At 53.4% G+C, this 13222-nt stretch overlaps 1 protein-coding gene across 4 annotated transcripts in view; it reads left to right on the forward strand.

Moving 5' to 3' along the window:
• The window catches only part of LOC140426742 (E3 ubiquitin/ISG15 ligase TRIM25-like), a 200225-nt gene that overhangs the window by 126549 nt on the left and 60454 nt on the right, over positions 1 to 13222 (forward strand). For 3 of the 4 annotated variants that reach the window (XM_072511872.1, XM_072511873.1, XM_072511876.1), the window contains exons 2-4: positions 2185 to 2280; positions 6723 to 6953; positions 8974 to 8996. In XM_072511872.1, coding sequence (XP_072367973.1) covers positions 2185 to 2280; positions 6723 to 6953; positions 8974 to 8996 — 350 coding nt within the window. The remainder of the gene's footprint in view (positions 1 to 2184; positions 2281 to 6722; positions 6954 to 8973; positions 8997 to 13222) is intronic. The other variant, XM_072511871.1, reaches the window with a different exon arrangement.

The raw sequence follows: 13222 nt of genomic DNA on the forward strand, positions 1-13222 counted from the left end.
AGGACCACGCTTATCCTTGTCCACCAGCACTTTAAATCTTACTGAATTGTGGTCACTGTTCCCGAAATGCTCCCCTACTGAAACTTCTACCACCTGGCCGGGCTCATTCCCCAATACCAGGTCCAGTACAGCCCCTTCCCTAGTTGGACTGTCTACATATTGTTTCAAGAAGCCCTCCTGGATGCTCCTTACAAACTCTGCCCCGTCTAAGCCCCTGGCACTAAGTGAGTCCCAGTCAATATTGAGGAAGTTGAAGTCTCCCATCACCATAACCCTGTTGTTTTTACTCTTTTCCAAAATCTGTCTACCTATCTGCTCCTCTATCTCCCGCTGGCTGTTGGGAGGCCTGTAGTAAACCCCAAACATTGTGACTGCACCCTTCTAATTCCTGATCTCTACCCATATAGCCTCACTGCCCTCTGAGGTGTCCTCCCGTAGTACAGCTGTGATATTCTCCCTAACCAGTAGCGCAAATCCGCCACCCCTTTTACATCCCCCTTTATCCCGCCTGAAACATCTCAATCCTGGAACGTTTAGCTGCCAATCCTGCCCTTCCCTCAACCAGGTCTCTGTAATGGCAACAACTTCATAGTTCCAAGTACTAATCCAAGCTCTAAATTCATCTGCCTTACCCGTAATACTTCTTGCATTAAAACATATGCACTTCAGGCCACCAGACCCACTGTGTTCAGCAACTTCGCCCTGTCTGCACTGCCTCAGAGCCATACTGGCCCTATTCCCTAGTTCTCCCTCAGTGCTCTCACGTTCTGACCTATTGCTCCCGTGCCTACCCCCCTGCCATACTAGTTTAAAACCCTCCCGTGTGACACTAGCAAACCTCGTGGCCAGGATATTTATGCCTCTCCAGTTTAGATGCAACCCGTCCTTCTTATATAGGTCACACCTGCCCCGGAAGAGCTCCCAGTGGTCCAGATAACGGAAACCCTCCCTCCTACACCAGCTGTTTAGCCACGTGTTTGGCTGCTCTATCTTCCTATTTATAGCCTCATTGGCACGTGGCACAGGGAGTAATCCCGAGATTACAACTCTAGAGATCCTGTCTTTTAACTTTCTGCCTAGCTCCCTGAACTCCTGCTGCAGGACCTCATGCCCCTTCCTGCCTATGTCATTAGTGCCAATATGTACAACGACCTCTGCCTGTTTGCCCTCCCCCTTCAGGATTCACTCTACCCATTCGGAGACATCCTGGACCCTGGCACCAGGGAGGCAACATACCATCCTGGAGTCTCTTTCACGTCCACAGAAGCACCTACCTGTGCCCCTGACTATAGAGTCCCCTATGACTATTGCTCTTCTGCGTTTTGACCCTCCCTTCTGAACATCAGAGCCAGCCGTGGTGCCACTGCTCTGGCTGCTGCTGTTTTCCCCTGATAGGCTATCCTCCCTGACAGTATCCAAAGGGGTACACCTGTTCGAGAGGCGGACAACCACAGGACATTCCTGCACTGACTGCCTGCCCTTTCTGGTGGTCACCCATTTCTCTGCCTGCACCTTGGGTGTGACCACATTTATATAACTGCTATCCATGACGCTTTCCGCCACCTGCATGCTCCTAAGTGCATCCAACTGCTGCTCCAACCGAACCATGCGGTCTGTGAGGAGCTCCAGTTGGGTGCACTTTCTGTAGATGAAGCCATCCGGGACGCTGGGGAGAGTTAGTGACATCTCACTGGGCACTTTACCATCTTGTCTACATGCACCCACATCATTTACTGGTCCTGTCACTTTTAACTGAGATTTAACACACATTCTCCTCCCCAACATCACTCTCCACTCACTGCTTGAGGCCTGCTGAGAGCCTTATTGACACAAAGCCACCAAGCCAGGCATATTGGAAGAGATCATTGATATATTTGTGGCTCTGGACCCAGGAGCGATTATGGATCCCATGACTGCATGTCACCACTACAATTTCCATCCAGGCCCCCTTGGTCTTATGGGAAGGTCCCTTGTTGCCATCAGGAATACCTCTGCTGTCCTGAAGGAGAACCTGTAGGGATATATTGCTTAATGGGGCCATTGATTTTCTGGTGACAGATATTGTTGCAGAGTGATGGGAGTCAAAGGAGATTAATCCAATGAAGAAGGGTGGAGTGTTATTCTTTTGGAAGTAATATCTTAAATCAAGCTGTTATTTTAAACATTTTTGAAATGTATTTACAGGAAGAATTGGAGAGAGAAATCAAGAAGCTTCAAGGAGTCCAGCAGAATTGTTCCAGCAAACAGCGAGGCTTGGACAGATCAGAAACTGAAATAAAGGTAGGGAAAAGTGGAGCTGGATTTCAAAAGGGCTTCTCTCCTCAGTGGATCATTGAGAACATCACAAACAGGCCTTCTAAACCAGGCTGGTTCTGTTGGGGCTGATTCACTGATTACACTTAATTGGAGCAAGAGCAGTCATGTTTTCTGAGGCCTTGTGCACCCCAGTGTAAAATTGCTGCCTGGTTGGACAGGTGGGATCCCGGGTGGAATCCTGTTCCTTCAATTTCACATCGCCTAAAAAAACCAGCGGTGGGATGCGTAAAATTCTGGCGCATGTATTTGTGAAGAGCTGCTTAACTCTGCCTGCATCTCCCAGGCAATATTAGATATTGGATTTACTGAAACAGATACAGCCAGAGGCTGGCAGTTGAAGACTTGTCCTGAAGCCTGAATCATCTGAACATTTTGAGGAAGAGGAAGAAAAGCCCATTAATACCAGTGAGGCTGCCCCATGCAGACAGGGTTCAATCCCACACACATCACTGATCCACCCTGAACACTGTACTCACCTGGGAGACACAAACAGAAGAGAGAATAAAATACCTGCAGCCAATTGAGGACAAACTGGGGGAAATTCCTCTCCAGCTCCCTTTTAAAAGGTGTGGTAAACACCACTGGTAACACATTGCATGTATTACGGTACTGCCACTGTATTACAAGTACCACAGTAAATCCCAGCCTACTGGCTCCTCCCAGCTAGCAGGCGGTGTATAATAGTGTATGCTCTCCTGCGCTGCTCCCATTCTGGTTCCAGCTGCAGGAGGCACAACATCTTGTGCAATAAAGCCTCGATTGTTTCACCATTTTCGTCTCGTGGTAATTGACGGCACATCAATTTATTGCACAAGATTTTAAAAGATGAACTTCCTAATCAAGCCTGATCGCCTGGAGCTGAGCCCTCACGCAGCCAACGCCACATCCGCCTTCGAGCACTGGCTAGCCTGCTTTGAAGGCTACCTCAGAGCAGCCACTGAAGAACTCTCGGACCCACAGAAGCTCCAAGTCCTCTACTCACGGGTGAGCCATCAAGTTTCTCCCCTCATCCGGGATGCGCCCACCTACACAGAAGCGATGACGCTACTAAAGGGACAGTACATTAAGTTGGTGAATCAAGTGTGCGCCAGGCACCTCCTGGCCCGAGACGGCAAATCCCGGGGGAAACTCTGGACGATTTCTTGCGGGCTCTACAGATTCTCGGTAGGAACTGTGGCTGCCAGGCAGTTTCGGCAGTCCAACACACCAAACTACTAATCAGAGACGCTTATGTCACGGGCATTAAGTCTACGTACATTCGCCAGCGGCTATTGGAAGGGGGTACGTTCGATCTTGCAGAGACTGTGCAGCTTGCCAATTCCCTGGAAGTGGCCTCCCGTAATCTGGAGGCCTAAACCTCGTGGGCATCGTGGGCCCCACCAGCTGCCGACTCGAGTACACCACAAGCCTGCGCCGCGTGGCAGCCAGCCAACTCCGGAAGGCCCAAATGTTATTTTTGTGGCTAGAGCAAACATCCCAGGCAGCGCTGCCCGGCGCGGAGCGCGACCTGCAACTTTGTGCGGGAAGAAGAGCCACTTCGTTTCCGTTTGCCAGGCCCGGTCGGTTGCCGCTGTTTCCAGGCCGGCATTGCTACACCCCCCACGTGTGATCCAGGGGTGCCGCCATCTTCTCCACTGCAACCCACATGCGGCCCGTGGGCGCCGCCATCTTCAGCGCCATTTTGGACCGCGCCTCAGGACCCCTGCCCGTCGGGCCGTTCGCTGCCTGCTGATACCTCCACTACCGCTGATCAGCCCGGGACCTCCCAACATCTTCCGCAGCTCGCCTCCATCACCTGGATCACTCTCGGCCTCACGACCGCTACGACGACGGTAAAGATCAACGGGCACGAGACGACCTGCCTCTTTGACTCTGGGATCACAGAGAGTTTCATCCACCCCACTACGGTAAGGCGCTGCTCCCTCCCGGTACACCCCGTCACCCAGAAAATCTCCCTGGCCTCTGGATCCCATTCCGTGGAAATCCGGGGGTACTGTGTCGCGACCCTCACCGTTCAGGGTGTAGAGTTCAGCAACTTCAGGCTCTACGTCCTCCCCCACCTCTGCGCTGCCCTGTTACTAGGTCTTGATTTTCAATGCCACCTCCAAAGCCTTACTTTGAAATTCGGCGGACCCCTGCCCCCCCCCCTCACCGTCTGTAGCCTCACGCCCCTTAAGGTTGACCCACCTTCACTGTTTGCAAACCTCACCCCGGACTGCAAGCCCGTCGCCACAAGGAGCAGACGGTACACTGCGCAGGACAGGACCTTTATCAAGTTGAAGGTCCAACAGCTTCTTTGGACCAAGATTTTGAGGTGGAGGATCGAGGTCTCCACCTATAACTATGAGATCTTGTATCGCCCGGGGAGGCTCAACGGGCCCCCCTAATGCCCTATCCTGCGGTACATGTGCCAGCGTACAAGTGGACTGACTCCGGGCTCTCCACTATGACCTCTGCCACCCAGGGGTGTCCTGGTTCTTCCATTTTGTCAAGGCCCGCAACCTGCCCTACTCCATTGAGGAGGTCAGGACTGTAACCAGAGACTGCCAAGTCTGTGCAGAGTGCAAGCCGCACTTCTACCGGCCAGATAGAGCGCACCTGGTGAAGGCCTCAGCATGGACTTCAAAGGGCCCCTCCCCTCCACCGACTGCAACGTGTACTTCCTCAACATAATTGATGAGTACTCCCGGTTCCCATTCGCCATCCCATGCCCCGACATGACTTCTGCCACGGTCATCAAAGCCCTGCACAGCATCTTCACTCTGCTCGGTTTCCCCACCTACATCCACAGCGATCGGGAATCCTCCTTCATGAGTGATGAGCTGCGTCAGTTCCTGCTCAGCAAGAGCATCGCCTCGAGCAGGACGACCAGCTACAACCCCCGGGGAAACGGGCAGGTGGAGAGGGAGAATGGGACGGTCTGGAAGGCCGTCCTGCTGGCCCTTGGGTCTAGGAATCACCCGGCCTCCCGCTGGCAGGAGGTCCTCCCCGACGCGCTCCACTCCATCCGGTCGCTCCTGCGCACCGCTACTAATGAGACCCCTCACGAACGTGTGTTTGCCTTCCCTAGGAAGTACACCTCCCAACATGGCTGACAGTTCCTGGACCCGTCCTCCTCCGGAAGCATGTGCGGAGCCATAAATCAGACCCCTTGGTTGAGAAAGTCCACCTCCTCCATGCAAACCCACAGTACGCCTACGTGGCACACCCCGACGTGCGACAGGACACAGTCTCCCTCCGAGACCTGGCACCCGCTGGGTCCCCACCTACAACCCCCGACCTGATACCGCACCTTCCCCCCCCGGTTGCCTCATTCACCCCTGCGCCACCCACCCTCCCACCAGCGAACCTCACTGCAGCCCCCACCCCAGCAGGATCCGTCCCCTCACTGGATCCACTAAGGGGTGACGAAGAAGAGGACAACACGCTCCCGGAGTCGCAGGTGACCACGTCCGTGCCCACATCACCACCAGGACTGAGGCGATCGCAGCGGAGGGTCAGAGCCCCCGACAGATTCAATCTGTATGCCTTTCTTCACCCCCGCCGGACTCTTTTTTTTAAACAGGGGGTGCATGTGGTAAACACCACTGGGAACACCTTGCATGTATTATGGTACTGCCACTGTATTACGGGTACCACAGTAAATCCCAGCCTGCTGGCTCCTCCCAGCCAGCAGGCGGAGTATAAAAGTGTGTGCTCTCCTGCGCTGCTCTCATTCTGGTTCCAGCTGCAGGAGGCACAACATCTTGTGCAATAAAGCCTTGATCGTTTCACCATTCTCATCTCGTGGTAATTAACGGTCCATCAATGGGTGTAGTGATTCCATACCCACCACATGTTCAGGGAGTCTGTTCCAGAGATCAAGGACTCTGGTGTCTAAACTAACTCTGTGTCTATGGATTTCATACACAGACTCTCTAGTCCTACCATCCTGATCCATGTCAAGTACCTCACCCAAAGAGTGAGTCCAATAATTCCTCCATCATTTTAAAACCCTCCATCTTGTTCCTCTCAGCCTGCTTTCCTCTAAATGACCCAAACTCTTGGAGCTGATCCTCTGAACTATAATCCATCAAACTCTTTGTCATTCTGGTCACCGTCCTCTCCAGAATCTCCATCTCCTTCACCAGGTGTGGGCACCAAAACTGGAGCCATCACTCTAGGTGTGGATGGAGCAGGTGGCACTGCCATCCCCAGTCTAAATACACTGCTCTTTCTTTTAAACTCAAGGTGACGCTGGTTAAACTCTGTTTTCTCTCCCAGTAGCCCCCCCACTGCTTGTCTATCTTTAACGGGTGATGGAGTAGTGATGTAAACAAACTGTCCCGTCTCTTGAATGTTCCGTGTGCTCAGGGTAACAGCTGTGTGGAAGGGCTGTTTGTAATTAGAGTTGGTTTGGGTTTCAGACACAAATTAATGAGCTGAAAAGAAAGTTATCGAAGAGCTTCTCTGAATGGAGGAGAAAGCTGGAAGACGATGAAAAATCCACATTGAAACTGATTGATGAGGAGGGGCTCCGAGCTCTCTCACAGATTAGAAGCTGTTCTGAAGCATTAAACAAGAGGATGGAACTGATTACATTAATAGATGGAGAAACCCAGAGTGTGGCACAGATGGACCCTCTCTCCTTTATTCAGGTACATCTTCAATATAAACAGGGTCACGGTTGGGGAATGGGGTGTTTCTGTAAGGTTGGATTGTTTGAAGATTGTTGGTGGGGCCCAGAATTGATGCAGCCCCTCAACTCTCCCCTCGGAGTGTTGGTGCTGCTCCCTCAGTCCTGCCTTTGGAAGTTTTGTGCTGTTCCCTTCAGCCCTGCCCTTGGAGAGTTGGTGTTGCGCCCTCAGTCCCACCGTCGGGGTGTTGGTGCTGCTCCCTCAGTCCTGTCCTCGGAGTGTTGGTGCTGCCCCCTCAGCCCTGCCCTCGGAGTGTTGGTGCTGGCCCTCAGTCCTGCCCTCGGAGTGTTGGTGCTGCTCCCTCAGTCCTGTCCTCAGAGTGTTGGTGCTGCCCCCTCAGCCCTGCCCTCGGAGTGTTGGTGTTGCTCCCTCAGTCCTGCCCTCGGAGTGTTGGTGTTGCTCCCTCAGTCCTGTCCTCAGAGTGTTGGTGCTGCCCCCTCAGTCCTGTCCTCAGAGTGTTGGTGTTGCTCCCTCAGTCCTGCCCTCGGAGTGTTGGTGTTGCTCCCTCAGCCCTGCCCTCGGAGTGTTGGTGCTGCCCCCTCAGTCCTGTCCTCAGAGTGTTGGTGCTGCCCCCTCAGCCCTGCCCTCGGAGTGTTGGTGTTGCTCCCTCAGTCCTGCCCTCGGAGTGTTGGTGTTGCTCCCTCAGTCCTGTCCTCAGAGTGTTGGTGCTGCCCCCTCAGCCCTGCCCTCGGAGTGTTGGTGCTGGCCCTCAGTCCTGCCCTCGGAGTGTTGGTGTTGCTCCCTCAGTCCTGTCCTCAGAGTGTTGGTGCTGCCCCCTCAGTCCCACCGTCGGGGTGTTGGTGCTGCTCCCTCAGTCCTGTCCTCAGAGTGTTGGTGCTGCTCCCTCAGTCCTGCCTTTGGAAGTTTTGTGCTGTTCCCTTCAGCCCTGCCCTTGGAGAGTTGGTGTTGCGCCCTCAGTCCCACCGTCGGGGTGTTGGTGCTGCTCCCTCAGTCCTGTCCTCAGAGTGTTGGTGCTGCCCCCTCAGTCCCACCGTCGGGGTGTTGGTGCTGCTCCCTCAGTCCTGTCCTCAGAGTGTTGGTGCTGCCCCCTCAGTCCCACCGTCGGGGTGTTGGTGCTGCTCCCTCAGTCCTGTCCTCAGAGTGTTGGTGCTGCCCCCTCAGCCCTGCCCTCGGAGTGTTGGTGCTGGCCCTCAGTCCTGCCCTCAGAGTGTTGGTGCTGCCCCCTCAGTCCTGCCCTCAGAGTGTTGGTGCTGGCCCTCAGTCCTGCCCTCAGAGTGTTGGTGCTGCCCCCTCAGTCCTGCCCTCGGAGTGTTGGTGCTGGCCCTCAGTCCTGCCCTCAGAATGTTGGTGCTGCTCCCTCAGTCCTGCCCTCAGAGTGTTGGTGCTGCCCCCTCAGTCCTGCCCTCGGAGTGTTGGTGCTGCCCCCTCAGTCCTGTCCTCAGAGTGTTGGTGTTGCTCCCTCAGTCCTGCCCTCGGAGTGTTGGTGTTGCTCCCTCAGTCCTGTCCTCAGAGTGTTGGTGCTGCCCCCTCAGCCCTGCCCTCGGAGTGTTGGTGTTGCTCCCTCAGTCCTGTCCTCAGAGTGTTGGTGCTGCCCCCTCAGTCCTGTCCTCAGAGTGTTGGTGTTGCTCCCTCAGTCCTGTCCTCAGAGTGTTGGTGCTGCCCCCTCAGCCCTGCCCTTGAAGTTTTGGTGCTGCTCCCTTCAGCCCTGCCCTTGAAGTTTTGGTGCTGCTCCCTTCAGCCCTGCCCTTGGAGAGTTGGTGCTGCCACCTCAGTCCCACCGTCAGGGTGTTGTACTGCCCCCCAGTCCTGCCCTTGGACAGTTGGTGCCGTCCCCTCAGTCCTGCCCTCGGAGTGTTGGTGCAGGATGGAGTTCAGTGAAATGTGGGATTATTTTCCATTCCTGTGACTGGCTCCACCTACTGTTACACACTGAACACTTTCCTCCCAATCCCAGATTCACTGGTTCTCTTGGGAGTTGGTTTGTTCGTTGACTGATTTAATCTCCTCTCTTTATTCACAGAACTCAAAACGGCTCCTTTCCAGGTAAGTTCCTCTCACTCATAAAAATCTGTTGCTGATAGAGAGCATTCACTGTTATCTGGTAGGCGAGTAAAAGTATAACCTTGGCTTGGAAGCCTTCCAAATAAGGTGCTTTGAAATGGTGTGAATATTGAGTAATGTTTAACTGTAATTTGAAGGATTATTGGCTCAGACAGCCTGTGCTAGATGGGTGATTCTACACTTACATTGATGATACCAGTTCTTGCTCATCACCACCTCTCTCCATTCCTCCAGTGCCTCTGATTTGTTTCACTGCTTGTTCGACGTCCAGAATTGGATAAGCTATTTTTCTCCCCATTGAATAGTGGAAAGATTGAAGCCATTGTCTTCAATCCCAGACAGAGACTCCATTCCGTAACCACTTACGCTATTCATCTTGTTGGTCACTGGCTGAAGTTGACCCGGACTGTGTGCGATTTGAGTGCCAATTTTGTCAGTTGTCATCCCAAGTATGAAGGTTGTTGGTTTGGGTCCCGCAGTAGTATTGATGATGTACTGTGCTGTCTGGGGTGCTGAGTTTCAGGTGAGAGGTAGATACCAGAGATTTCATGCTACGATTTCTAAGTGCAGACAGTTTATCCCAATATCTTGTCCAATGTTTATCTCTCAAATAATTTCATAAAACTAAGAAGGAATTAGATATAGGTCTGGATTCTCTGTTTTTGGGACTAAGTCCCCACGCCATCGTGAAAACTGTGGTCTTTTACGCCAGGAAAACTGGCATCAAAAGGCCACAGATCCACCGTTTTGCTGGGGGCTAGCAGGCAGCTGTCATAGAGCTCGCAGCTCTAGCTGCCGGTACGGCCCCCAGCACTTCTGGGTCAGAGGCCTTCCATGCGCATTGCGGCAGCAGCGCCGTGCTCCATGGTGGACTCAGCCCGCGAACCTGGACCGGCAAAGCAGTGCCCCGCATCGGCTGCTCACGCGCCCCAGACCGCCTGACGACATTGCCCCCAGCCCCGAATGAAGCCACCCCTGCCCGCTGATTGGCCCTGGATTGAGTTCGCAGCCGCCACGCGAGGATCCCAGACAGTGTGAGCACATGTAAGCCACGCCGTCAGGAATTCGGCCGGTCGGCAACGGAGCATCGCAGGGCGGGCCTCAGGCAATGGCATGAGGCGGTGGATACTCGGCGCGATTTTCGGGGGGGGGGGGCGGAGAATTTAAAAACTGACGCCGCTCACGAATTCGGCACCAAAACGGTTTCTTCGCCCCATCGCCAAACGCGATTTCAGCATCAGGGAGCGGAGAATCCAGCCCATAGTTCTCGAGGCTAAAGGAACAAGGGATATGGGGGGAAGGCGGGATCAGGGTATTGAATTTGATGATCGGCCATGATAATGAATGGCAGAGCAGACTTGAAGGGCCGAATGGCCTCCTTTTTCTATTTTCTATGTATGTTTCTGTGTATTATCTCCTAATTATTGTGGGAAGTTTCTGTACAACCTCCTGAGTAAAGAAATGGCTTCTCATTTCACTTAAATGGCAGAGCCTTGATTCTTGTACTCTCCCGCCAGGGGAAACAGATTCTTACAGGTACCTTGCCAAACTCTCAGAATCTCTAATGATTTCAATGGGATTGCAGTTTAGAGGATGTGAAAGACAGAGGTCAGGATTGACGCTTTGGTGAACTGTGAGTTCTTTGGGCCTGAAAGCAACGCCGATGCTGGAGTGATTCAGCACATCCTAGTACAATTCCAATGAACACTGGCATGTGATTCGCCAGGGTCAGGATTGGCACTCGAGTGCCTGACAAGCTGCAGCCGCAAATAAGCACTTCACTCCCTACACACTCTTATTCCAGCCAAGAAGAGTGGCACCAAGGTTGGCTGATGCCGGGCTAGAGACGCTACTGGATGCCGTGCAGGAGAGGCAGAATACCCTGTTCCCCCGGGTGGGAAGGGGGCTGCTACCTGCTGACGTCAACTGCCGGCCGCGAGCTCGTCAGTGCAGAAAGTGAGGTAAGTGCAGCCTTGGGAGGGCATTCCTGATCGGGCCACAAAAAACAAGAGTCCTGTTTGATAGCGGAGTCATTCTCGGCGCTGCAGGTGCTGAGAAAAACCCCGCTATACCAGCCCAAAATAGGGGCTCTTTTTTGAACATTAAATCGTGCATAGGATAAATGTTGTTCGGTGCAAATTAGTGAAAGACGGTCAACGTAAATCTGTCTTGTCTTTTTGAGGAGTTAACAAAGTTGTTTAATGAGGGTGGAGAATGTGATGTTGTCTATTTTTGCAAGGTGCTTGTTGAGGTCCAATGTGGTAGATTGGTCACAGAAGTAAAAGCCCATTGGATCCCAAGCAAAATGGAAAGTTGAATCCAAAATTGGCTGAAAGGCGGGAAGCAAACTATAAAAGCTCAAGGGATTTGAGAAGGCGATTCAAACAGGTTTATTTATAACCAAAAGAAAAGGCCGCAATGAGGTGTACAGCACATAAGTCCCAACCGGGACTATGGATTGTCCCAATCCAGGCCGGCTTTTAAGGATTGATTCTATGACCCCAGCTGCTAGGCCTCCGCCCATCAGCAGGGGAGCTCGTATTCCATGAGCCCCTCGGGGTGATCAATTGGGTCCTCCCGTTGGGTCTCATGAGGGTTATTTCATCCCTCCTCACCAAAGTACGAAGATCCCTCTGTTGCTGGATGCAGAGGACGTCTCCTTTGCTGCTTTGCTCGCGGTTGCGCTTCCAACAGCTGGAGGGCTGGGCCAGGGGTGAATAACGTGTCGGGGAACGTCGTTTTTGCACCGATCGTCTGAGGAGTCCTGCTGGAGGTCCATCTGTGAACATACCGTCCTCCGAAAGTATTGAGGATTCCGTATGCATATTTGATTCAGAGCCTTCCATCTCATCCAAACCTGGGCCCTGGCCGCTGGAGAGTTATGCCCCCTGGCTCACGGATGTTATGCAAGGGATGGAGCGAGTGGCTGATTCGTCTGACGGGACTACCTCTGGTGCGGGTTCCCTGCCTTTGAGATGGTCGACATACTTGCGTATAGTCCATTCTCTGGTTTTTACTGTATAGGAGACTGGTCCTGTCTCTTCCACTATGGTCCCCGGTATCCACTGGGCGCCGTCCCCAAAATTCCAGCCATTTACTGCCTCTTCGGGCTTAAACCTTCTGTCCTGCTTCTGGTGGTTGTCATCTCTTCGGGAGGTCTTGGGCTGGATTCTCTGTGATTGGGACTATGTCCCCACGCCATCGTAAAAACTGTGGACTTTCACACCAGAAAAACTGCTGTGAAAGGGCCACATATTCCTAGCTCTGCAGGGGGCTAGCAGGGACCTTCCGGGTCAGAGGCCGTGCATGCGCACGGCCGCAGCCTCCAGCGGCTGTGCCGTGCTCCATGGCGGACTCAGACCCCAGAGCTGGGCACTAAAAATAGATCCCCCGATCGACCGCGCGCCCGGCCCTGACCGCCCAGCCAAACATTGCCTGGTCACGTATAAGGCTCCCCATGCCCTCCGATCGGCCCACCCCTGACCAGGGCGGTCGTGCACTGAGTCTGCAGCCAGCAATGGCCCCGGTAGGTGCTAGGCGTACGCTGCTTTTTGGGGCCCGCAGAATTGGGCAACTGGTCCCGATTCCGTACGGGGAAATGGGTTCTCCGCCCCGACGCCGGCCGCGATTTCAGCATCAGGGTGCGGAGAATCCAGCCCCTTGTTTCTTCTCCGTCTTCCCACCAAGGTTGGGAAATGTCAAGCCTAAATGGGTTCGGCGCTGGCAAGCTATCAGTAGCTCTGTCGGTGCTACCCCGATGGTAAAATGTGGCATGGTCCGAATAACAAAAAACTTGCCAGTTCGGTTCAACTGATCCCGTGGTTTATTTTTTTCATGCCCCTCTTAAAGGTTTGTACTGCGCTTCCGGGTGCGGCGATGACCAGCTGAGTCGCACGTTTCGGCAGCTCCCTGTGAAACTGACTTTTGGGCTCTTGATAGGAGCCCCAACGGCAATTTTGACGGCTAAAAACACTGTGCGGTAAACCAGAAGGGAATCCCCCCTGGATACGGATGGAAAAAGGAGAGGGAAGTGGCCAGATTGCAGTGGATCCTTTAGAACAGCGGCAAGGAAGGCAAGCAAAAACCAAGATGGCGTCGGAAGGTGGCAGTTTAACATGGGGCCCTGAACAACAAGAGTTCTTGAAATGCTGTGTGGAAGAGATCAAAAAGAAATGAAGAAAGAGCTGTTGGCCCCGATACTACAGGCG

The sequence above is a fragment of the Scyliorhinus torazame genome, chromosome 7 (assembly GCF_047496885.1).
Source record: "Scyliorhinus torazame isolate Kashiwa2021f chromosome 7, sScyTor2.1, whole genome shotgun sequence".
Taxonomy (NCBI): domain Eukaryota; kingdom Metazoa; phylum Chordata; class Chondrichthyes; order Carcharhiniformes; family Scyliorhinidae; genus Scyliorhinus; species Scyliorhinus torazame.